Source organism: Capricornis sumatraensis, chromosome 19 (assembly GCF_032405125.1).
Source record: "Capricornis sumatraensis isolate serow.1 chromosome 19, serow.2, whole genome shotgun sequence".
In the NCBI taxonomy this organism is placed as follows: domain Eukaryota; kingdom Metazoa; phylum Chordata; class Mammalia; order Artiodactyla; family Bovidae; genus Capricornis; species Capricornis sumatraensis.
In genome coordinates, this window is record NC_091087.1 from 37,568,848 (window position 1) to 37,594,035 (window position 25,188).

Sequence of the window (25,188 nt, forward strand, 5' to 3'; positions counted from 1 at the left end):
GAAACAGTAGGGGGAGAAGATGTCTACTCTGTTTTCCTGGAAGCAAAAGTCTCCAGATGTGTTAATGAAATTTAACATGACTCTACCAAAATACCTACAATGGTTTTTATGTATAAAATTAAATGTAATCAGAGAGAAAAAGACAAATATCACATGATATCACTGATATGTGGAATCGAAAAAAAATGATTGTGAGTGAGTGAAGTCGCTCAGTCGTATCTGACTCTGCAACCCCATGGACTGTAGCCTACCAGGCTCCTCCGTCCATGGGATTTTCCAGGCAAGAACACTGGAGTGGGTTGCCATTTCCTTCTCCAAAAAAAAAAAAAAAACATACAAAGAACTTATTTACAAAACAGAAATAGGCCTACAGACACAGAAAAAACAAATTTATAGTTACCAAAGGGGAAAGGGGAGGATAAATTAGGAGTTTGGGAATAACAAATACACATTACTATGTGTAAAATAGATGAACAATAAAGACGCACTGTATAACACAGGAAAATATATTCAATATCTTGTAGTAACCTATAATGGAAAATAATCTGAAAAACAATAGGTATATGTATGTATGTATAAGTGAACCACCTTGCTGTATACTGGGAGCATTGTGCATCAACTATACATCAATTTAAAAAATTAAATTTAAACCATACTCTCAAATATACATATGCATCAACAAAGAATGACTTTTTAAATAACTTTTGGGAAGAGAAATTGTGTTCAAGGAAATTACACAGAAATTTTATATTTTGTGTAAAATATGTTCCCAGATTCAAGGAGAGAAGGCTTTAATCCTGAGTTTCTTGCTAACTGATGGAAGGATTTGGCTATTTTTTATCTTAAAAAAAAAATTCCTATATTTTGTCTGAGCATAAGTAGCCATCACGCTGGTGGCTCAATGGTAAAGAATCCACCTGCCTGTGCAGGAGCTGCAGTAGACTCGGGTTCGATCCCTGAGTCAGGAAGGTCATCTGAAGGAGGAAATGGCAACCCACTCCAGTATTCTCCCCTGGAAAATCCCATGGACAGAGAAGCCAACAGGCTACAGTCCATGGGGCTGCAAAATTGAACACAACTGAGCACCTGAGCACACACAGCCATAGCCCTGCGCCTTACCATTGAAGTTCTCTAGAGCCCTCTAGAAAATCACCCACTGATATTAAAGCTTACTTAGCAAACATCCGTGTTTGTCCTGGGATTCTAAACATGAGCTTCTGTTCCAGGTCGCCTGAACTGGTGGTCCACCGTGTGCACGAGCTGTAAACGGCTTCTTCCTTTGGCCACGACAGGGGACGGGAACTGCCTTTTACATGCTGCCTCACTGGGTAAGCCCTGCAGTATAGACAGAGGGTGGCAGTGCCCAGGCCTTCTCTGTTCATCAGTAGAGAACAATCTTACACTAAGTAGAGCCTCGTGCATCACTGTCAACTGAAAAGATCCCCAAGGGATGGAGCCAACAACCCCCACCCTTCTTGTCAAGCAGCTGGCAGGCTTGGTGAAGGCATAGAGTGCACTAGAGAAAAGATCTGTCCTGATAGAGGAGGCCTGAGCAGACCTGCATGGATGGGCAGTAGACATCGGGGTCTAGAGCAATCAAAGAGGACTTCCTGGAGGAGCTGAGATCTTCCTGAGGCTTGAAGAACTTGAAAGAATATAAATAGGACCTTCCAGGCAGGGAGAACACAGGGATAAAGTGGAAAGTCGGGAATTAACAGGATGTTTGGGATCAGGGCTGAGCCCTGTTGAGCTTGGGCAGAAAGTCTGGGGGGCAGTGCGTGAGGCTGGGTAGATCTGGAGCCACCACACTGACTGCAGCTGATGGACTTAGACTGTCAAAAAGACAGACAAGGGTGAGTAACCCAGGGATCGGCACAGTCAGAATATGCTTCAGAGAGGCCACCAAACTCTTCCAACAGACATGCGAGCTCCCTGGTTGCAAAAAACGACACCAGCAAATGCACGGGTGTGGGTGGCAATGTTTGGGTGGCAGAAGGTCACAGCACACTTTCTGGAAGGTCATGTAGCCCCTCTGGACTACATGCGGGACTGGATTTGTGCCAAGGACCCCAGCATCAGAGCTGGTGGTGCCTTATTACTCCTGCAGTCTGAGGACCCTCTCCAGGGATGGGCCCCTCCAACAAGAATATGGTCCTTGTTGGTCAGACTCACCTCCCCAGGTAAACATGACCTTAACTTAGTGCTGTGACCCAGAGCAAGGATGCCCCAGACCTCACTTCAGACCTGTAGTAAGAAGTCTGTTCTGTAAGAAGTGGGCTGAGCTGAGCCCAAAAAGTTTTCAGAGAAATGCAGGGCGTCTGGGACGGGCCCCGAGATACCCAGAGGAGGATGGAGCCCAAGTGCAAAGGAAACATTCCATGTTCCTTAGGCTTGACAAAGGATAATAGGGAAAACAAGAGCACCCACCCACCTGCCCCATTTCTGTCTCAGTATTAACTCATTCCTGTCTGTTGACTCCCATTCAGCATAGTAAAATAACAGTCAGCAATTCCACTGCCCAGCGATGTCTGCTTTTAATATTCTGGTATATTGTCTTCCACACTTTTGTTTATACTTCCACTGAAATTAGGATCTCACGGTGTTCACAGTTTGGAATCCAATATTTTCCCCTTAAAATTGTAAATTGAATTTTTCACGTTATCCTTCAAAAACATGTTTCCAAGTTGTGTCTTATTCCTTCATAAAATATTCAGTATCCCTCTCTTATAGAACTTATTTTACCTTATTCTGTATCAAACCTAGAGAAAAATTACAAAAGAAGACATCTCTCCTCTTTGCAAAGTCTCAGGCACAGGAATGCCTTTGTCCTTCTAACACTCAGTGTACACAGGCACTGCCCCCGCCATGACCACAGGTGGACAAGGCCACAAGCCAGATGGTCACACGCTGCCGTGGTCCTGACTGATGGCAGGTATTTCTCACAGTTCTGCCTGGGAGGAGAAAGCCTCCTGCAGGTGGCCCTTGCTCTAGCTGTGAGAGAGGCTGGGCCGAGACTGAACCTGGGACTCATGGCCAGTTGATTCTTTTCTCCCAGTACTTTGTTTCCCCTTGGTACTCAAATTGCTAAACTATGTACAAGCAAGTCTGCTCAAAGTGGCCATTCTGCACTCAGCAGCAGTGCTTACTGGCCCTGCTGACCAGCCCTGGCATTGGCCTAGGGTGTGGGGCACACATAGAAATGACAGTAATCTGGGGTCAGGCTTATGGGCAAACATGTGTGGGACAAGGAGATTCTGCACAAGAGACCCAGACAAGGAGCCATGACAAGTAGACGGGACTCAGGACTTGCCCTGCCTGGGAGGAGGCTGCAGGCAGGTTGGAGGGATGAGAAAGCTCAGCTTGGCCTGTTCATAAAAGGAGCATTGATGGCCATCTTCCTCCATCTGTAGAAAAAGACTACAGAAAAAAGACGACCGGAAAGCCCACAGCAGCCCCCTGTTATCACATCTTTGCGCAAAAAGATGCACGGCCAGACTGAGCCTTTGACCATCAGTCAGTGTGGGTCACTGCTCTCTGAAAGCTCTCCAGAGGGTCCCAGCTCACTTCAAAGCCCACCTTTCCACTCTCCACCTCGCCCCTTCCATCCCAACTGCAGGCACCTTCCCCTCCCTAGTATGCCACATGGGCCCCCACAGGGTTGGCCCTGGCCTTTTCCTCCACCTGGGATGGTAACTCAACCCTGTCCCTAACCACTCATGTCTTTGCCCCAATGTCTCCACTCACACTGTGACCAAACCACCCAGCATTCTGTCCTGTTAGCCTGCTTCATCTCCCCTTACATTGCCACTGCCTGCAACATAGTGTGTTACATGTTAATTCGATGGCTGCCTCCCCTCCCTTCCCCTCAGTGTGGACTCCATGAGATTTTAGGAATTTAGTCTGTCCTAGTTGCTGCTGTGGGTATTCCCATCACTGAGAATGGTGCCTCACCCTTACTGTGAAATAAGTATGAAATTAAGTGGAATTAATAGTATTCAGTTAAACAGATGAACAAATGAATGAATAAATTTCCCTAGTCTCTCCCTGTAGCCAGAGCTGCATCTCTCATGGCACTTCTTCCACTGATTGGGTTTCTTGACCACTTCTGAGCTTCCCCAAGGATGTACTCAGAGATGCTGGGTTGTTCTTATGACCCCTGGCCCAGGTGGGGCACTTCCCTCAGAAGCAGGTGCTCTCCCGGGGCCCAGATGTGTGCAGAGATGCCTCGGGGCTACAGATATTAGATGCAGCAGACCCTCGATGAAACTGGGTTCTGACTGCCATCCTGGCTTGGGGCCCTGCGTGAGGACACATCACCCACTGTCCCCACAGGCTCTCTCCCACTCCAACACAAGGTCAGACCACAAACATGACATCCCTCAGAACAAACCTTGAGAGGCTGAGGGCAGCCTGCGAAGGGCCCCCGAGACTCAGTGAAATGGCTGTTGCTTTAAGAAGGGGCTGTGCTCCTTCATCCCGTGCCTGCATCTGCAGGAAACATCAGGAGGGAGGGCAGAGGGGAGCTGCTTGCTAATCGTGAGAACTGAGTATCTCGCTACTGCATTGTCTGCTCACACAGCTGTGGGGCCCAGGACTGGTAGGTGGTGGTGGTCTCAGCTCCTCCTGTTTTGCCCCTTCCTCACATATTTTCTTGTGGCTCAGATGATAAAGAACCTACCTGCAGTGCAGGGGATCTGAGTTCGATCCTGGGGTCAGGAAGATCCCCTGGAGAAGGGAATGGCTATGCACTCCAGTTTTCTTACCTGGAGAATTCCATGGACAGAGGAGCCTGGGGGGTTACAGTCCATGGCATCGCAAAGAGTCAGACACAACTGAGCAGCTAACACGTCCACTTTGCTTTCACATCTTTCCTCTCTTCTCTACTCCTCATGGGCCTCCTGGCTGCAGGAATGTGGGGGTTTCACGACCGGGACCTGGTTTTGCGGAAAGCTCTCTACACCATGATGAGGACAGGGGCTGAGAGAGAGGCCCTGAAGCGAAGGTGGAGGTGGCAGCAGACACAGCAGAACAAGGAGGTGGGTACCTGTCAGCATGGCAGAGCCGGGACCATGCCAGGGCACAGCCCAGGCCAAGATGGGGTCCTATTTGGGGCCCCAATATCAAGTCTGTCTTATGAGATGAGGCAGCAATGGCTCCATCCCCTACCCAAACGCACTAAAGAGGAACCCGTTCCAGCAGTCAGCCCCTGCCCACAGTGACCAGACATCCACTCCCCTCACATGTCCTAGTGTGATTATGAAAAGCACCTACCCTCACTCACAAGGCTGTCCCAACCTGAATGGTGAGTTAGAGAGTCACCTGTGAGGTCACTGCTGGTGCAGCCTCTGATTGGCCCTGGCATGGCCCCAGGGTGTGTGCTCAGTCCAAAGAGAATGTTTATCCCAGAACCTTAGTGAGCACTGGCCCTTTGCTGGCATGGAAGCCCTTAAAGATGGGTCTGCCCGGGTCCCTGCACACAGGTCAGTGGTCAGCACCCAGCCCAGTATGTGTGCAGGTTGCATTTGGTCACTCTAGCCCCTGAGAATGACCACTGTTGCTGAGTGCACTTCTGACAGCATAGAGGTTTGGAGATTGGGGGTTCTGAACAAATTCTGTCCAGAGCAAATGCTGATAGTCCTTGGCCAGTAACAGGTGCTCACCCCAGGCTGACCAAGCCGGGAAGTCGGGCTCTCAGCCAGACTGATGTGGGTGCAGGGGTGAAGAGGTGGACGCCACCTCCTAACCCCACCCCGCTTTGTGCCAGTCAGGGCTGGTGTACACGGAGGAGGAGTGGGAGCGGGAATGGACGGAGCTGCTGAAGCTGGCCTCCAGCGAGCCACGCACACACTTCAGCAAGAATGGCGGCTCGGGCGGGGGGTAAGTGCTGCCGCAGCCCTCCCCCTGATGGCATGGGGAGTGATGGGGGTGATGTGGGACCCCCAAGCTGGGGACGACACAAGGAGGACTCCTGCTTTCAGATCTTAGATTCTACCAAGGATGCAGGGCAGGTGGGGGGCGGGGTGGGATGACAGGACCCTGCCGGATGTTTGGAAGAAAGTGTACACAGTCACCGTGTACATCTCATGAGCTCAAGCATGCCCCCTGCATTGCAGAGAGGGACTCACTGTCCAGCCAGCCTGGGGAGGGCCCAAGCTGCCCACGCACTCACCAGGCTCTGAAGCTTCAGGCTGCTGCTGAAATCCTAGCCCCTGGGCCACCAGGCAACGGTGGTGGTCTTTTTAAGTAACCTCCATGAAACTTGGGCCAGCAGGGTTCCAGAGCAGGTAAGCCTCATGCTGGAGCTTGGCCCCTGGTGAGTGACACGTCCAGCACCACTCCTGCCCAGACCCTGGCCCTCCGGCCCCAGGACAGATGGGAACAGACCCTGCACTGCTGCTCCCAGCATGGACACTGGCCCGGCAGTTTTTCCCAGAAAGAACCAGGTTAAACATCTGAAGAGGTCGGAAGGGAGCAAGGGTCAGACTCAAGGATGCACTTGACCAACCTCCTGCCTTCTTCCCGCAAGACTCGCAGTAGCCAATCCCAAGGCTCACTGGCGGAGCCCCAGCAGGAGACCCTGGAGGCAGGGAGGCGTGTCCACGACTCGCTCAGAGAGAAGGGTGGAGACCAGGTTGGGATCCAGTCAGGGCGAACCAGCAGCCAGAGAGCCATCATGGATAGGCTGTTTAGAACTGGTGACCACAGGGAGGACGCTCTTCGAGACCCCAGGAAGGCAAGACCAGCGTGAGCTCTCCGCCGAGCTCAGATGCGTGAGAAAGCCTGAATGGCAACTGTACCAATAGTTGCAGATGCGGTGAGAACTGTGAGAGCCGAGGCCAGGCAGAGGCGGGGGGCTTCCGTGCAGGCGCACTCAGAGCTACAGGACCCATTCTTTCCCATGCTCCTACTCGCAAATCACAACATGCCTGTTTCTTGTGGCTAAAGCAAGAGAAATCAGACATTCTGTGCTACTTACTGCACCTCCAGAGACTTGTGAAGTGCTACCTCCAAAAGGGCTGCTACTGGAGTTTGCAATCCCCTCCAGCAAAGGTAAACTCAGCTTGCCTATCACCAGAGCTGCTAGTGGGGACATGGGTAAGAGGGCTGGTGCCCAGAAGGAAAAGGAAGACATGGAAGAGAGAGGAAAATAACTCCACCCCAAGTCAGGCGGGTCTGAATGGAAACGAGTGTCCGAGTGAAGTTGCCCATCACCACCTGACAGGTGCAGCCCCAAACCCCGCTACGGACACTCTGGGGGAAGAGGGTGTGTGTGCAATGGGAGGAATCCATTACTTGAAAAACAACTGGTAAAAGCTATAAAAGCAGTTAGTGACGACCTCTGGATGCTTCATCTGGTTCAATGGCAACTGAGAACTAAGAAAGGGGTCTTCCTGGAGGATCCCAACCAGACACCCAGACTCAGATGTTATGCATTAAGAGTCCCAGACTGGGGTGCATGATCTTGGGCATGTCTCCCAAGCTCCTGGAGCATCTTTGTTGTTCAGGTGTAAAATGCATTTGATAGTAAGGCCCCTGCTGGACTGGATCGGTTTTCCGTGGTGGTGGAGTAAACCACACCAAAACTGGGTGGCTTAACACAGAGACACTGGATTTGTTCCTGTTCTGCAGTCAGCGTTCTGCTCTGGAATTTTCTGGAGCCTCTCCTGGGGCTGCAGCATCTGGCAGTTAGTCTGGGTGGTACAGGACCATCCAGGATGGCCTGATTCACAACTCTGGTTCTTGCTGAGCCTCCATCTAGATTTCATGTTTGAGAAGGCTCAGGACCCTTACAGTATGGATGAGGGCAATAAGAGGGGGCAGCCTACATAGTGGAGGTTCAGCTCAAGCCTCTACTTGCATCACATTTACTAATGTCCCGTGGAAACTTTGGCCAAAGCAAGTCCCATGGCTGAGCCAGCCTCTGGGCAGATAGACTCCATCCTTAATAAAAGGAGGGGCAAAGTCCCATTCAGTTCAGTCGCTCAGTCGTGTCTGCCTCTTTGTGACCCCATGAACTGCAGCACGCCAGGCCTCCCTGTCCATCACCAACTCCCAGAGTCCACCCAGACCCATGTCCATTGTGTCGGTGATGCCATCCAACCATCTCATCCTCTGCCATCCCCTTCTCCTCTTGCCCTCAATCTTTCCCAGCATCAGGGTCTTTTCAAATGAATCAGCTCTTCGCATCAGGTGGCCAAAGTATTGGAGTTTCAGTTTCAACATCAGTCCTTCCAGAGAGCATCCAGGACTGATCTCCTTTAGGATGGACTAGTTGGATCTCCTTGCAGTCTAAGGGACTCTGAAGAGTCTTCTCCAACACCACAGTTCAAAAGTGTCAATTCTTTGGCGCTCAGCTTTCTTTATAGTCCAACTGTCACATTGCAAAGGGACAAATACACAGTAAGAAGGCTCTGTGGCCATCAAAGCAGTTGGCCACATTCTCTGATTCTTTTGGCACTGGGCAGTGAAATCATGGGTTTGAAAGTGGAAAGAAGCTGTTACGGCTATAAACATAATGTTTATTAAGACATTGGCACATTCAGCCTGTGAGTTGACATGCCTGCTGCCTATATGGTATGTTGTAAAGGCCTATCCCAAATACCTGAAATGTATGGTTTCCCTGACTTTCCATGGTTCATCTCCCTGTCCATAGTTTAGTGGTTATGACACTCACGCTGGCTCATCTGAGTGTCTGATATTCCACCTTTAGAAATTCATTCCTGTGAGTCTTGAAAACGCTGGAGCCCTAGGGGCTTTCAGGAGTCTCTGACTGTAGAGCAAATCCCTTCCATGAGTTTATATGTCCCAAGAGTTTATATATACTCTGCACCTTGACCTCCAGAGCCTAGACCTGTAGGAATGGAACATAAAAATAGCTTATGGTGCTGGGCAATGAGGATTGGAGAAAGAAAGCCATGAACCTCTGCTGGGCACCTACCTGCCTTACATACTACCTAAGTGCCACTGCCTCACACACTTTATCTGCACTTTATAAATTAGGCATCACCCTCCTTTGTATGTTGGAAAACTAATGTTCTGAGAGATTAATTGACTTACCTCTGGTTTGTAACTGGTGGAGCTAGGATGCAGACCAAGACCTGTGTGAGTCCAGCACCCTGCAGTTTATCAGAGAATACACTATGACAAGTTTTATAGCTTCTTAAGAAAGAGTACACTGCAGATAGAATTTTTTGAATCCTTGCATATCTGAATTTCTCTTTATTCTGTCTCACCCTTCATGGATAGTTTGAGTATAAATTCTCTTTAAATTCATGATATGAATGATGTCGTGAAAGGTGTTAAATCAGAAAGCTATCAACTTCCTGGCACTCAAAGTTTGCTAATTTGAAGTGAAACAGTTATATGAAATCCAAAGACTAAATATGTTCAACCAACTTCTTACTCCACCTTTACAGACTGAAAAAGATCTATTCATTAACTCAACATGTATTAATTGCCTGAGGCATGCTGTGCATTTTCAAACACACTATCTCATTCTGTCATCACTGTAACCCTGTGAGATAAAGGTTATAATTCTTATTTAAAGTATGAGGAAATTTGGAGTCAGGATAAAAATTATTTGCCCAGGGTAATCTGCTGAGTGGAAGAGCTGTAGTTCAAATTCAGGTGTCCTGCCTCCCAGGTCTCCTGGTCCCTGATTCTCCTCCTACCCCTTAGCTCAGAAGCCTCTTTCTGCTCTTACAGAGAACTGGGTTCTTGCTCTTTTCTGTGGGTGATAAAATGAGGCCTCTTTGTTTTCTAGTCTAGTGCCAGGATGTGTTTCAAGGGAGTGTCATTTCATATCTCAGCCTTCGTTAACAACAGACTAATAAACCTTTGCCATCAGGTATCTTTCTGTGTGAATGTACAGGAAGGTATTTTCCAACTCAGTCTCCCTGGGTCTCCCTTTTCCTCCTCTGCCAAATACTGAAAACCTTTGTAAGCATTAGTTCTATGATAAATTAATGAGAGGAATTACTTTAAATTTTTAAGCAATTTTCAACAACCACTATACTCTTTGGAGGCAGGGAATAAACCAGAACCCTCTCAGTTTGAAGAATACCATGTAAACCCCATTAGGGAAATGAAAATTAAAACCACTACACACCTATAAGAAAGTCAGAAAAAATTATACTGGCAATACCAGGTGCTGGTGAGAGTGCAAAGCAAATTTTACATCACATTGTTGGTGATATAAAAATGACACAACCACTCTGGAATACAGCTTGACAGATTCTTGTAAATTTAAAAATGCTTGCCATATGACCCAGCAGTCCTACTCCTAAGTATTTACCCTAGAGCACTGGTTCTCAACCAGGAATGATTTTGCCCCCAGGGGACATTTGGCTAGATTTAGGGATATTTTGATTGTCACAACTGGAATGTAGTCTGAATACTGCTAGAATCTACTGGGTAGAAGCCATGGGTGCTGCTAAGCCTTCTAAAGCGCACAGCACAGGCCCCCAAACAAAGAAACAGCTAGTCCGAAATTTCAATAGTGTCAAGATTGAGAAAATTTGCCCCCCAAAAATGAAAATCTGTGTTCACACAAAGTTCTATGTAAAATGTTTATAGAAGTTGCATTCATAATTGCCCCAAACTGGAAACAACTCAAATGTCCTTTGATTAAAAAAAATAGTATATTATGAAATACAATTCAGGAATTAAAAACAAACTACTGATATATGTAACAACTTGCATGAAAGGATCAGGTCTCAAAAAGTTATGTAGTGTATGTATGGTTTCATTTATATGACATTATCCAAAAGGCAAAACTATAATGATGGAGAACAGATCAGGGTTTCATTTATTTAGAATGAATGTCTGACTTTCCAATATCATTTCTTGAAAAGACTATTCTTTCATCATTGAATTGCTTTTACGTTTTTCAAATACCTATAGGCAATATTTATGTGGGTTTGGGAGATTTTTGTTGGTGGGAGATTCTGTATTATGTTCCATTGAAATATGCACCTGTCCTTTTGACAGTATCACTTTTATAATAAGTCTTAAAATTAGGTAGCATCACTCCAACTTTATTCTCCTTTTTCAATATTTCTGGTCTTTTTTTTTTTTTGCTTTCCCATACAGATATATAGAATCAGCTTGTCTATATCTGAAAAATATTCTGCCAGGATTCTTATTGGTATTACATGAAGTCTATACATGAACTTTACAATGTTGAATGTACTTACACATCTTTTTCCATGTATTAGGTAGACACAGTATGCATCTTCATATATTTAAATCTTCTTTGATTTGTTTTATTAGCATTTTATAATTCTCTGCATAAACGTTGTATACATGTTTCAGTTCAGTTCAGTCGCTCAGTCGTGTCTGACTCTTTGCGACCCCATGAATCGCAGCACGCCAGGCCTCCCTGTCCATCACCATCTCCCGGAGTTCACTCAGACTCACATCCATCGAGTCCGTGATGCCATCCAGCCATCTTATCCTCTGTCATCCCCTTCTCCTCCTGCCATCATCCCCTTCTCCTCCTGCCTCCAGTGAGCCAACTCTTCGCACCAGGTGGCTGAAGTATTGGAGTTTCAGCTTTATCATCAGTCCTTCCAATGAACACCCAGGACTGATCTCCTTTAGGATGGACTGGTTGGATCTCCTTGCAGTCCAAGAGACTCTCAAGAGTTTTCTCCAACACCATAGTTCAAAAGCATCAATTCTTTGGCACTCAGCTTTCTTCACAGTCCAACTCTCACATCCATACATGACCACTGGAAAAACCATAGCCTTGACTAGACGGATCTTTGTTGGCAAAGTAATGTCTCTGCTTTTGAATATGCTGTCTAGGTTGGTCATAACTTTCCTTCCAAGGAGTAAACGTCTTTTAATTTCATGGCTGCAATCGCCATCTGATATATACCTGAATATTTCATTTGAAGCTATTGTAAATGATTGTGTGTGTGTGTGCACGCACACACACACATGCACATGTGTATGTGTTTTCATTTGGGTCTGCAATTATTCATTGCTAGTTATTGCTAGTTACTGATATTTGTGACTTTGTATTCTGTGATGTTACTAAACTCATATATCAGTGCTAAGAGGTTTTTAGATTCCTTGGGATTTTCTACAGATAGTCATATAATCAGTGAGTTGGGGTAGGTTTATTTCTTCCTTTCTAATCTCTATGCCTTTTATTTCTTTTTCTTATTGCACTAACTAGAATTTCTAGTATGATGTTGAGCATACATGATGGAGAGGAAACGCTTCCCTGGTTATCACTCTTAGTCAGAAATCTTTCACCAGTAAGATATTTGTTATAGATTTTTAGTAGGTATTTTTATCAGATTGAGGAAGTTTCCTTGTATTTTTTGTTGTTGAGAATTTCTGTCATTAATGAATGTTGAATTTTATCAAATACATTTCTACATCAGTTAATATGATCATGTGGATTTTTTTCTTCTTTAGACATTAATATGGTAGGTTACGTTGGATGATATTTTAATGTTGAACCAGGGATTTCATTGCAGGGAATCATTGCATTCCAGGGTTTAATTCCACTTTCTCTTGGTGTATTAAAAGGTTTTCTTTTGCTATTTCAATTTGGCAATATTATGTTGAGAATTTTTGTATCCATTGCCGTGGAGGTTATTGAATATAGTTTTCTGTTTCTGTGCTGCTGTCTTTGTCTAATTCAGGTCCCAGTGTAATGCTAGTCTCATAAACAAGTTGGAGACAATTATGTCTCCTTTAGGGCTTCCCAGTGGCTCTAGCGGTAAAAGAATCTACCTGCCAGTGGAGGAGGCCTAAGAGACGCTGCTTCAGTCCCTGGGTTGGAAAGATCCCAGAAGAAAGGAGTGGCACCCCATTCCAGTATTCTTGTCTGGAAAGTTCTATGGGCAGAGGAGCCTCGTGGGCTATAGTCCATGGGATTGCAAGGAGTCGGACATGACTGAGCATACCTATGTGCATGTACACAAACACACACACACACATACAGCCCTCTATTTTTTCCAGTAAATTGTATATAATTGGTGATACTTTTTCTTTAAATGTTTGGTAGATTCACAAAATCTGTAAATTCATCTGCAATCAGATACTGCCTTTACAGAAGTGTATTAACTATAAATTTAGCCTCTTTAACAGTTATAGAAAATAGAAATAAGTAGTTTTGGGTAGCTTGTTATTTTGAGAAATTGTTCCATTTCATCAAAGTTGTTGAATTTATGTGCATAGTATTGTTTATAATTTTCCCTTTTGTAACTTAATACCTCAGGGCGACTTTAGTGATATGCCCTTTCTTTTCAGATTCAGCAGTTAGTGTCTTTTCTTCTTTCTGTCTCTCTCTCTCTTTTTTTTTTTTGATCTGCATTGTTAAAGTTCTGTCAATTTTATTGATCATTTAAAAGAACCAATTTTGGCTTAATTGCTAGTCCCTGTTGGTTTTTAGATTTAAATTTCATTGGTCTCTGTTCTTACCTTTAGAGTTTCGGCTCATTCTGTTTGCTTTAGGTATATTGCACTGATTTTTCTACTTTATTCAGGTGAAAGCTTAGATTATTGATATGAGATTTTTTTTTTGTAATATATGTATTTGGGGACTATAAATTTCCCTCTTAAGAGCTGCTTAGCTGTGTATAACAAATGTTGATAGGTTGCATTTTTATTTTCATTGTTTAAAATATTTTCTAATTTCCCTTGAGATTTTCTCTTTGACTACTGAATTTTCTAAAAGTCTGTTGTGTAACGTGGCTTTGCTGTCTTTCTTTACTGATTCTAGTTTAATTGCATTATGATCTGAGAACGTAATTGGTATGATTTAAATTATTTTAAATGCCTTCAGTTTTGTGAAGGAGTGAGCGTATTGTCTGTCTTTGTGAATATTCCCTGTGCATTTTAAAAAGATGTGTATTCTGTACTTGTTGGATAAAATGTTCTGCTAATGTCCGTTAGATCCAGTCGATTGATGGTTTTGTTCAGATTTTCTATACCCTTGCTGATTTTCTGTCTACTTGTTCTTTCAGCTACTGCGAGAGAAGTTTAGAGCCCTGCAATTATACTTATGGCTGTTTCTATTTCTTCTAAGTATTTTGAAGTCTTATTGTTAAATCCACATTCATTTAGGACTATTCCACCTTCTTTCTGAATTTATCCTTTGATCATTGTATAATATCTCTTTTTATCTGAGGCAGTTTTCTTTGGTCTGAAGTCTACTTTGCCTGATATTGATAAAGCTTCTTGAAATTGATCTTGATTAAATTTTTTATGATCTGTAATTTTCCATCCTTTTATCTTTAACCTACCTGTATCATTATATTTACAGTGAGTTTCTTTAACACAGCAAATAGGTATTATTGACTGTAACAATTTCTATTAACTGCTACATTTATATAATCTGTATTTAATGTAATTATTGATCTGTTTGAGTTTTGGTCTCCTGTTTTATTATTTGTTTGCTTTTTCCCATTGTGTTTTTTGTTCCTCTGTTCCCCTTTCCTTGTTTCAGTTATTTGAATTTTTAAGATTCTATTTTAATTTAATTTTTATGATTTTAACATCTTTTCATAGAGTTTTTAAGTGGTGGCTCAAGTAATTACAATATACATATTTTAAGCAATCCCTTTTGGAATTCAAGTGCAATTCAAAATCCTTGCTACCAAATAGCTCCCTTATTCTCTCCTTTATGGTATCGTTTTCTTATGTATTTCATCTACATACTTTAAATACCCCATCAGCCAATATAATATTTTTAATGTGGATCTTCAAATCTATATTAAAGAACTCAAGAGGAAAAGGATACTCTATTATATGTATACAAATCATGACTATTTCTGTTGTGCTTCCTTCATTTCTGATGTTCCAACATTTTTCTGGCATCATTTTCTTTCAATCCAAATATTTTCTTTTAATTTTTAGGGAGACTTTCTGGTTGTGAATTCCATTACTTATTCTTCATCTGAGAATATGTTTATTTCACCTTTATACCTGAAGGATATTTTTAACGGATATAGAATTCTATCAGTTGTTTATCATCCTTTTCTTGCAGCACTTTAAAAATCTTGTTTCTCCTTCTTCTCCTGATGAGAAATCTATAGTCACTTGACTTACTATTCCCCTGTTCAGCATATCACTTTTCATCTGGCTGCTTTCAGCAGTTTTCCTCTGTCCTTAGGTTTCAACAATTTGATTTTGTTGTGTCTGGCCAGGGGTTTCTTTAGGTTTATCCTCATTAGTCTGAGCTTCTTAAATCTATAGGTCTGAAGTTTTGCCCAGTTTAGGAAGCTTTCAGTCATTATTTCTTCAAATATTTGTTTTTTGTTTTTCTTTTTCTTTTTCAGGGCTCTGTACTCTTTCTCCTTCTGGAACTCTGATGACATGAGTATTACACTTTTGATACTGTCTGAAGTCACTGAAATTCTCCTTTTGTCAATCTTTTCTTCTCCTTCTTCTTCAGATTGGGCCATCTGTTGATCTGTCTTCAAATTTTACTGACTCTTATTCTCTCTCATCCCCAATCCACTATTGAGTCCACTCAGTGAATTTTTTCTTCCAATTACTGTATATTTAATTTCTAACATTTCCATCACTGATTGGAGCATTTGCACAATAACTTCTTTAAAATGTTTGTCAGATAATTCTGACATCTACCAACTCAGAGTTGGTAGTCTTTTGACCGTTCTCTTCCTGGGAAAATGGGGAATTTTTGTGGTTCTTCACGTGGCAAGGACATTTGGATTGCATCCTGGACGTTTTGGATATTACAAGACTCTGAGTCTTGTTAATAATCTATGAAAAATCTTGACTTTTCATGTTAAGCAGGTAGGTTCACACTGTAAATTTCAACCTGCCTTCTCTGGGCTGTGGTTTTCAAAGCCTTTGCTGTCCTATTTGCCTAAGCCACACGTTACACAATCTGTAACCTGAGCAGGAGTCTATTCAGTAATTCCTCAGGACCTTTGGTGTACTGATTAGGGCAGATCAGATTGATACTCGCCCAGCCCAGAGTTGAAGAAAGAGGAGTCCAGGAGTTCATAAACAACCTTATGGGATTGTTTTCTGAAGTCCTTCCTGTTTTATAATCTTCCAGGCACTTTCTTGTTCCCTGGGACTCCCTTTTCTGTCTTGCAGCCATAATGTGCTGCTATATACCTAGCCCTGTCCTGTGCCCCTGCTCACGAAGGGTTCATGTATGTTTTATATTGTCTCTCCTTCACATTGCAACATCCTGTTGGTGCAGCCAACCCAATCCTCCTTTTTGATTCTCTTCCAAACCGTAGCTCAGTGCTGGCCAGATGGAGCTGCGTGTACCAACAGAGCCAATCCAGGACCAGCAGGTGTGGTGCTGAGCACATGTGCCTCCACACACACCCCAGGGGAGACATTCCTGCCTGGGGCCCATGACACCAGTGCCCAGACTTGACCTGTTAGGAGCCAGGGAGCAAAGGTCAGCCCTCTTGGGATGAGTGCTCACACCATTCTCCCACACAGCCTTTGACTGGGATCTGGAGCAGGGAAGGCTGGCCTTCTTAGGGGATCAAGATTCGCTGGAGATGGGGAAGGACAGCAGCATCTGATAGGAATTAGAGCTATGTCATCTACTGAGCACACACATGTTACAATATGATCTGTATCGAGCAGGGCTATGAAGCTATCATTATCATCACCAATGGCAGAAAACTGAGATTCAGGAAATTAAATCAGCTCTCAGCATCCCTCAGCCTGGAAGGGACAGAGCCAGGATCTGAACTTGAACCTGACTGCCAGCATAAACCTACACTCTTATCAAATCAGAACACCATGATGCACAGTCATGCAGATGACGCAAATCAGGCATGAAGAGCAAGAATCAACAGCTTATCCTGAAATTTGTGATGAAAATAATCAGTTTTGTTCTTTAACCTTTTAGAAAGCAATAGCTTACTTTTTCTCCATTGGATGAGACAGGTTATGGAGCCTGAGAGGCTGTTGGAACAAAGAGGAAATGAGACAGGGAGGGGGGCTTTTTCGAGGGCTCTTGGGCAGCCCCCACTGAGTGACTGACGTCCCAGGCCTGCACTGTCCCAGTGCGCTGCTCATTGTGCAACTGCTGCTGCTGCTGAGTCGCAGCAATCGTGTCCGACTCTGTGCAGCCCCATAGATGGCAGCCCACCAGGCTCCCCCGTCCCTGGGATTCTCCAGGCAAGAACACTGGAGTGGGTTGCCATTTCCTTCTCCAAAGCATGAAAGTGAAAAGTGAAAGGGAAGTCGCTCAGTTGTGTCCATCTCTTAGCAACCCCATGGACTGCAGCCCACCAGGCTCCTCTGTCCATGGGATTTTCCAGGCAAGAGTACTGGAGTGGGGTGCCTTTGCCTTCTCCTGATGTTCCACAGTTTCATTTCTGTGCTACATAATTTCATAGTATGTTTGCTACTTTTCTTTTTTATTGGGCTTTTTCAGAAATAGCTAGACTCTTAAATGGTTTCCTAATGTACAGTCTCAGAGATATGAACTTGTCAGTCTCTTTTACATTTATTTTTATTTGGCTGCACCAGGTCTTAGGTGTGGCATGCAGGATCTTTCGTTGTGGCTTATGGGATCTACTTCCCTGATCAGGGATCAAACCCAGGCTTCCTGCATTGCGAGCACGGAGTCCTAGCCACTGGACCACCAGGGAAGTCCCTTAATTCAGTCTTTTAAGGAAACCTGAGTGGCTTGCTGCTGCTGGGAGGTACTCGCCCCTCAGACTGGCACTCCGGGGTCAGGGCTTGGCCTGTTGTGGCAAAGGAGGCATTCTTGCAAATATTCCTCAAGGTTCTTTGACTTCTGTCAGTGAACCAAGCAGGAAGACTGTTTGCCTAACAAGTTCTCACATTTGCAAATCCGGAATCCATTCAAATTTCTTAAAGACATTGCTTATTGAAAATATGAGGGAAGCTGTCGCTTCATCTGTCAGGAGCCTTCTCTGACCTTCCTGTTTAAAGAAGCCCCCATTTACCACCATGATTATTAACATCTAATAATTTTTCTTGTTTCATCATCTGTTAATTATCTGTCTCTGCCACTGAGACCTGCATACATGTGTACACATGAACATCCACATAGACACACACCCAGCAACAGTGCTGTCTATCCCTACAGCAGGCACTCAGTAAGTATTTGCCACACAAGTGACCCCAGCTTCTTCATTTTAGGCAGTGAGATGAGTCCTCACCCCCAGGCCACCTTGACCACTATTGAAAAACTCCTTGTCAGAGCCCGAGACCCTCTTGGTCCCCTCAGAGTGCCACCATCCTTCCGTCCTGGGTCCCCAGACCGTAACTGTTCGCAAGGTCCTGGCTGCCTACACTGTGGTGCCTTAGGAAATCTTTTTGAAAAGCTGCCCATCTGGGCAGGCACAGTCCCTGACCAGATACAGAGGCCCGCCACAGGGCACTGGCTGGCCTCAGCCCCTGTGAGCCCCTCAGGCTGACTCCCCCATTCAGCTCCCTCTCCATCTACGTGTCCTCATGGCTCCAAACCTGCCCAGGAGAAGGGGTCAAGCCCCACCACTGGCAGAAATGCTGCCAGTGACACATATGCGTCAACTGGAAAAAGTGCACAGCACAAATGTTGAGAATTCTGTTTTATTTAGCAAGCAAAACTGAGGGCCTAAGCCCAGGAGGTAGCCTCTCAGATAGCTCAAAGGACGGCTCCAAAGAGGTAAGGGAAGAGCCACGTGGGAGTTTTCACAACACAGACCAAGTAGTCAGAGCATCAGAAGATTACAGTTAATTAAGGAAAAGCAGCATCTGAAGTTAGGAAGTGCGGTGCTTTTCCGTGTATTGGGAAAGGGCAAGAGTCTGGGCTCCCTGAAGTTATTCCTTTGATATGCACCTCAGCTACCCGGGGCCAGTATCCTGGGCTTTCTCATCCTTAGTGTCCTCCGGGTGCACCATCGGGGGTGTGTGCAGCATCTGTTGGTTTGATGGTGGGCATCCTGTCCATCCTGAGTTCCCTCCGAGTTCGCCATCCAGGCAGCTGTAAGGTGATGGCTTGGTGGCTGTGGCATTCTCTGTTTACGGACGTGGCAGGCAACAGTGTTTTCACTGACGCATAACGAGTGCTGTGCAGCTATGGGAGGGGAGGAGACCCGCATACTATGGCACAGGCCTCTCTGGGATGACCCTTAGGAGAAGCAAGGGACGGCAAAGTCCATGGAGTACCCTGCCTTTCACCTACAGGTGGTGAGGAGGGTTTTATGTAGAAGCTAGATATGGACATATATTCATAGTCCTGTATATGTGTGTATGCACACACAAACACATATGTGCTTGTATTTTTCAAGTGTTTTATTGGAATATAGTTGATTTACAATATTGTATTGGTTTCAGGTGTACAGCAAAGTGATTCAGTTGCACATATATACATATTCTTTTTCAGATTCTTTTCCATTACAAGATTATAAGATACTAAGTATAGTTTCCTGTGCTATATCATAGGACTTTGTTGTTTATATTTTTATATATAGTAGTGTGTATCTGCTAGTCCCAGACTCCAAATTTATCCCTTCCAATACCTTTCCCCTTTGGCAACCATAAGTTTGCTTCCTATGTCTATGGGTCTGTTTTGTAACAAGTTCATTTGTATCAATTTTTTAGATTCCACAGATAAGTGATATCATATAGTATTTGTCTTTCTCTCTCTGACTTGACTTTACTTAGTATTATCATCTCTAGGTCCATCCATGTGTGCTTTTATTTTCAGATGAGAGGGTACACAGGATACAGATAACTATGTCACAAAGAGAATCGCCATGGATGCGGGTAACTATACAACTTATCTAAATTGGTACATTGTGGAGAGTGAGAGTGGCCACCGGCCATTCAGTTCAGTTCAGTCCAGTCGCTCAGTCGTGTCCGACTCTTTGCGACCCCATGAATCGCAGCACACCAGGCCTCCCTGTCCATCGCCAACTCCCGGAGTTCACTCAGACTCGCGTCCATTGAGTCAGTGATGCTATCCAGCCATCTCATCCTCAGTCATCCCCTTCTCCTTCTGCCCCCAATCGCTCCCAGCATCAGAGTCTTTTCCAGTGAGTCAACTCTTCCCATGAGGTGGCCAAAGTACTGGAGTTTCAGCTTTAGCATCATTCCTTCCAAAGAAATCCCAGGGCTGATCTCCTTCAGAATGGACTGGTTGGATCTCCTTGCAGTCCAAGGGACTCTCAAGAGTCTTCTCCAACACCACAGTTCAAAAGCACTAATTCTTTGGTGCTCAGCCTTCTTCACAGTCCAACTCTCACATCCATACATGACTACTGGAAAAACCATAGCCTTGACTAGAAGGACCTTAGTCAGCAAAGTAATATCTCTGCTTTTGAATATACTGTCTAGGTTGCTCATAACTTTTCTTCCAAGGAGTAAGCATCTTTTAATTTCATGGCTGCGATCACCGTCTGCAGTGATTTTGGAGCCCCAAAAAATAAAGTCTGACACTGTTTCCACTGTTTCCCCATCTATTTCCCATGAACTGATGGGACCAGATGCCATGATCTTCATTTTTTGAATGTTGAGCTTTAAGCCGACTTTTTCGCTCTCCTCTTTCACTTTCATCAAGAGGCTTTTTAGCTCCTCTTCACTCTCTGCCATCAGGGTGGTGTCATCTGCATATCTGAGGTTATTGATATTTCTCCCGGCAGTCTTGATTCCAGCTTGTGTTTCTTCCAATCCAGCGTTTCTCATGATGTACTCTGCATAGAAATTAAATAAGCAGGGTGACGATATACAGCCTTGACGTACTCCTTTTCCTATTTGGAACCAGTCTGTTGTTCCATGTCCAGTTCTAACTGTTGCTTCCTGACCTGCATACAGATTTCTCAAGAGGCAGGTCAGGTGGTCTGGGATTCCTATCTCAGAATTTTCCACAGTTTATTGTGATCCACACAGTCAAAGGCTTTGGCATAGTCAATAAAGCAGAAATAGATGTTTTTCTGGAACTCTCTTGCTTTTTCCATGATCCAGCAGATGTTGGTGATTTGATCTCTGGTTCCTCTGCCTTTTCTAAAACCAGCTTGAACATCAGGAAGTTCATGGTTCACGTATTGCTGAAACCTGGCTTGGAGAATTTTGAGCATTACTTAACTAGTGTGTGAGATGAGTGCAATTGTGCGGTAGTTTGAGCATTCTTTGGCATTGCCTTTATTGGAATGAAAACTGACCTTTTCCAGTCCTGTGGCCACTGCTGAGTTTTCCACATTTGCTGGCATATTGAGTGCAGCACTTTGACAGCATCATCTTTCAGGATTTGAAATAGCTCTACTGGAATTCCATCACCTCCACTAGCTTTGTTCGTAGTGATGCTTTCTAAGGCCCACTTGACTTCACATTTCAGGATGTCTGGCTCTAGATGAGTGATCACACCATCGTGATTATCCGGGTCATGAAGATCTTTTCTGTACAGTTCTTCTGTGTATTCTTTCCACCTCTTCTTAATATCTTCTGCTTCTGTTAGGTCCAGACCATTTCTGTCCTTTATCGAGCCCATCTTTGCATGAAATGTTCCCTTGGTATCTCTAATTTTCTTGAAGAGATCTCTAGTCTTTCCCCTTCTGTTCTTTTCCTCTATTTCTTTGCACTGATCGCTGAGGAAGGCTTTCTTATCTCTTCTTGCTATTCTTTGGAACTCTGCATTCAGATGCTTATATCTTTCCTTTTCTCCTTGGCTTTTCGCTTCTCTTCTTTTCACAGCTATTTGTAAGGGTTCCCCAGACAGCCATTTTGCTTTTTTGCATTTCTTTTCCATGGGGATGGTCTTGATCCCTGTCTCCTATACAATGTCATGAACCTCATTCCATAGTTCATCAGGCACTCTATCTATCAGATCTAGGCCCTTAAATCTATTTCTCACTTCTACTGTATAATCATAAGGGATTTGATTTAGGTCATACCGGAATGGTCTAGCGGTTTTCCCTGCTTTCTTCAATTTCAGTCTGAATTTGGTAATAAGGAGTTCATGATCTGAGCCACAGTCAGCTCCTGGTCTTGTTTTTGTTGACTGTATAGAGCTTCTCCATCTTTTGCTGCAGAGAATATAATCAATCTGATTTTGGTGTTGACCATCTGGTGATGTCCATGTGTAGAGTCTCCTCTTGTGTTGTTGGAAGAAGGTGTTTGCTATGACCAGTGCATTTTCTTGGCAAAACTCTATTAGTATTTGCCCTGCTTCATTCCGCATTCCAAAGCCAAATTTGCCCATTACTCCATGTGTTTCTTGACTTCCTACTTTTGCATTCCAGTCCCCTGTAATGAACAGAACATCTTTTTTGGGTGTTAGTTCTAAAAGGTCTTGTAGGTCTTCATAGAACCGTTCAACTTCAGCTTCTTCAGCGTTACTGGTTGGGGCATAGACTTGGATTACTGTGATATTGAATGGTTTGCCTTGGAAACAAACAGAGATCATTCTGTCGTTTTTGAGATTGCATCCAAGTACTGCATTTTGGACTCTTTTGTTGACCATGATGGCTACTCCATTTCTTCTGAGGACTTCCCTGAGCAAAATAGGAGGTGTGGACACCCCACCTTGGGGAGGGCGATAGGGAACGTGTCCTGGGGGGGCTGCACCCAAGCTGCCCCTCTGTGTGGCCGGGTGACTTCCCTTGGGCAAGACCCCACTGACTGCCCAGACTAGATTCCTTGTCGATGACATGGGCTCTTGCTGGGATGCCCTCTAAGGTTGTTACTGCCATTTAAGCCAGGACATCCCCGAATCTGCACTGTACCTTTTCATTCCTGCCACCAGCTTCAGCGCCATCTGGACTTGCTCCACCATCCTTGTGTCTTGGTCCTACCGCCTCTGCTGAGGGAACCCATCTTTCTCAGGGGGTTTTCACTGATGGGTGGGTGTCCCTGTGCTCCTGATCCCCCCTCCCCAGGTACACACTGAAGTAAAGGGAACACATTTGTTGTGGCCTCTGGCCTGTGAGGAAGCTCTCAGACACACCCAAGTGTGAGCACAAAGCAGTTTCATTGCATGTTAGTCTTCTTAACCAATAACTAAGTGTTTTAGGGATGTTAGGTGTCTTTTCCCAGAGGCAAGATTCTGTTTACAATCCCGCATCTAGCATTGCTCAGTCAACTCACAGGAAGTTGATGCGAAGTCTTGGGATGAGAAGTGGACTTGAGTATTCAGGACTGGCTTTGCTGGAGCTGATTTCTACCAGCAGGCTCAGTCACAGTAACTCACACACACAGGTCACTGTTCCAAAGTCTTCTCCCGTTTGCCCATTTGCACCTCAGAGGAGCCTGAGGAGTCGTCATGCCAAATTCCCAGCCTGCATTCAATGAGCAGGAATATTTGCTGAGGCTCCAGAAGCAGAAGGTCATGGCAGTGGTGCTGAGGGGAGAGCACAGAATGAGGACCCACCCCCAGCTCAAACCTGCTCCCTGTGCCCTGGGAGCAAGGAGCTGGAGCAAGTAGGGAAGGACTTGGAGTTTCTCCAGCTGCCCCCAGGGTGGAGCTGGGACACTTTCTTCCACCTTCTGGGCCACTGAGCAGAATCACAGTTGACCTTTGGCTCTCATGTTCAACACCAAGACAGGATTTGCTCTGCTTTAGGCTCATCTCCATAACCCTCTTCCAGTTGGGCTTGCACCCCCATCACTGCTGCCTGTGTCCAGCTATGAGGCTTGCGGATGTAGGTGGTGCAACCACATTCCCCGACCCTAGCACAGATCTGGGACGGATGGACAGACAGGTGGGTGGGCGGATGGACAGATGGATGAACAGAGGGATGAATGCATGTGTTCATGGATGGGTGAGAATATGCATGCATGGATGGATGGACCGAAGCATGCGTGCATGCATGGATATGCGTGTGACATTGTGTTAGACTCGGCGTGTGTATGTTTTAACATGCTTCTCTTTTGTGTCCCTTCCTTCCCTGAAAAATTCAGTCCTAAATCCGTAAGGTTCATCAAAGCAATATGAGCATCTGCAGTGGGCAGGGTGTGGGATGGCAGGACACAGAGGACCAAGGCCAGAGTGTCAGAGTCAGATGGAGTGAAGAGGGCAACTCAGGGGAAGGGCAACATCACTGGTGGAGATTTGGAGAAAGGAGTTAGAAGTAGAATGAACTCTGGGGTGTTAGACTGGAATGAGCAGTATCAGGGGACTGAAAGTTTCAGATAGATGGGTAATGGATGGATAGATAGATGACAGATAGGTAAATAGATAGATAATGGATAGATAGATAGATAATACATGGATAGATAGATGAAAATGTTTGTGTATTCATGTGAGAGTACAAACACACACACGTCTCCCAGCTCTATTTAGTGAGTCTAGGGGAAGTGACATTAGCAATAATCATATTTTGGCTTCTAAACACCATTATCCACCATTTGAAAAAAACCAGAAATGGCTAAATCCAGGGCTGAGGCAGAGGAGATACAAGATGAATCTTCTTGACTGAAAAATATATACAACCTAACAGTTGAGAGAGATGGTTTATTCAGTGGACAAAACTGAGGACTTAAGCCTGGGACACAGCCCCTCAGAGAGCTCGAAGAGATTGCTCTAAGAGGGAAGTAGGTGAACCAGGATATAGGCGTTTTTTGTAACAAAGACCAAGTAGTCAACATCAAAAGATTACCAAACCTCTAAGGAAGGTAGTGCTTTTGCGGGGGGAGATGCGAGAGTCTGGCTCACGGATTGCTTTGATGTGCACCTCAGCTCTCTAGGGCCAGTATCCTGTGTTTGCTCATCCTAAGTCCACTTGGGGTGTATCACCGGGAAGAGGGGGGTGGCTGCAGCAGCTGACTGCTAGACTGTTGGGGGGCATCCTGCTTTCATCCTGAGTTTACTCAGGGCTCACCGTGGGGGCAGCTATAATGACTGATGGCTGCAACACCCTTTGTTTACTGATACGGCAGGCAACATTTTTAGTTCACAACCTGGACCACCTCCTCCTGCTGAAAAGCAAGGATGTGCCCTAAATAGTGACAGAGGCTGTCACATAGCCATAGATCCCACTTGAAAGAGCTCCAGTGACCGGGTGGGTATCTGAGCATTAGAATAATCACACTGATGGGTTATAGCCCACTGAATCAAATAAAAGCCCAGAATCTAGACTGATATCAATAAATGGTATCAAGGCTTGGTGAGGAGTAGAATATGTCTATAGGTTCCAAGTTCCTTCCCATAAAATGCTTATTAATTATGGATGGGAAGTGAGCAGCTCTGCAAGGGGAGCCTGGCTGATGGCCCCGAGA

At 44.9% G+C, this 25,188-nt stretch overlaps 1 protein-coding gene across 2 annotated transcripts in view; it reads left to right on the plus strand.

The window, feature by feature from the left end:
* OTUD7A (OTU deubiquitinase 7A) overlaps positions 1-25,188 on the plus strand; it is a 162,923-nt gene that overhangs the window by 112,177 nt on the left and 25,558 nt on the right. Inside the window, exons 4-6 of one of the 2 annotated variants that reach the window (XM_068991431.1) lie at positions 1,227-1,328; positions 4,909-5,036; positions 5,765-5,877. In XM_068991431.1, the coding sequence (XP_068847532.1) occupies positions 1,227-1,328; positions 4,909-5,036; positions 5,765-5,877 (343 nt within the window). The remainder of the gene's footprint in view (positions 1-1,226; positions 1,329-4,908; positions 5,037-5,764; positions 5,878-25,188) is intronic. The other variant, XM_068991432.1, reaches the window with a different exon arrangement.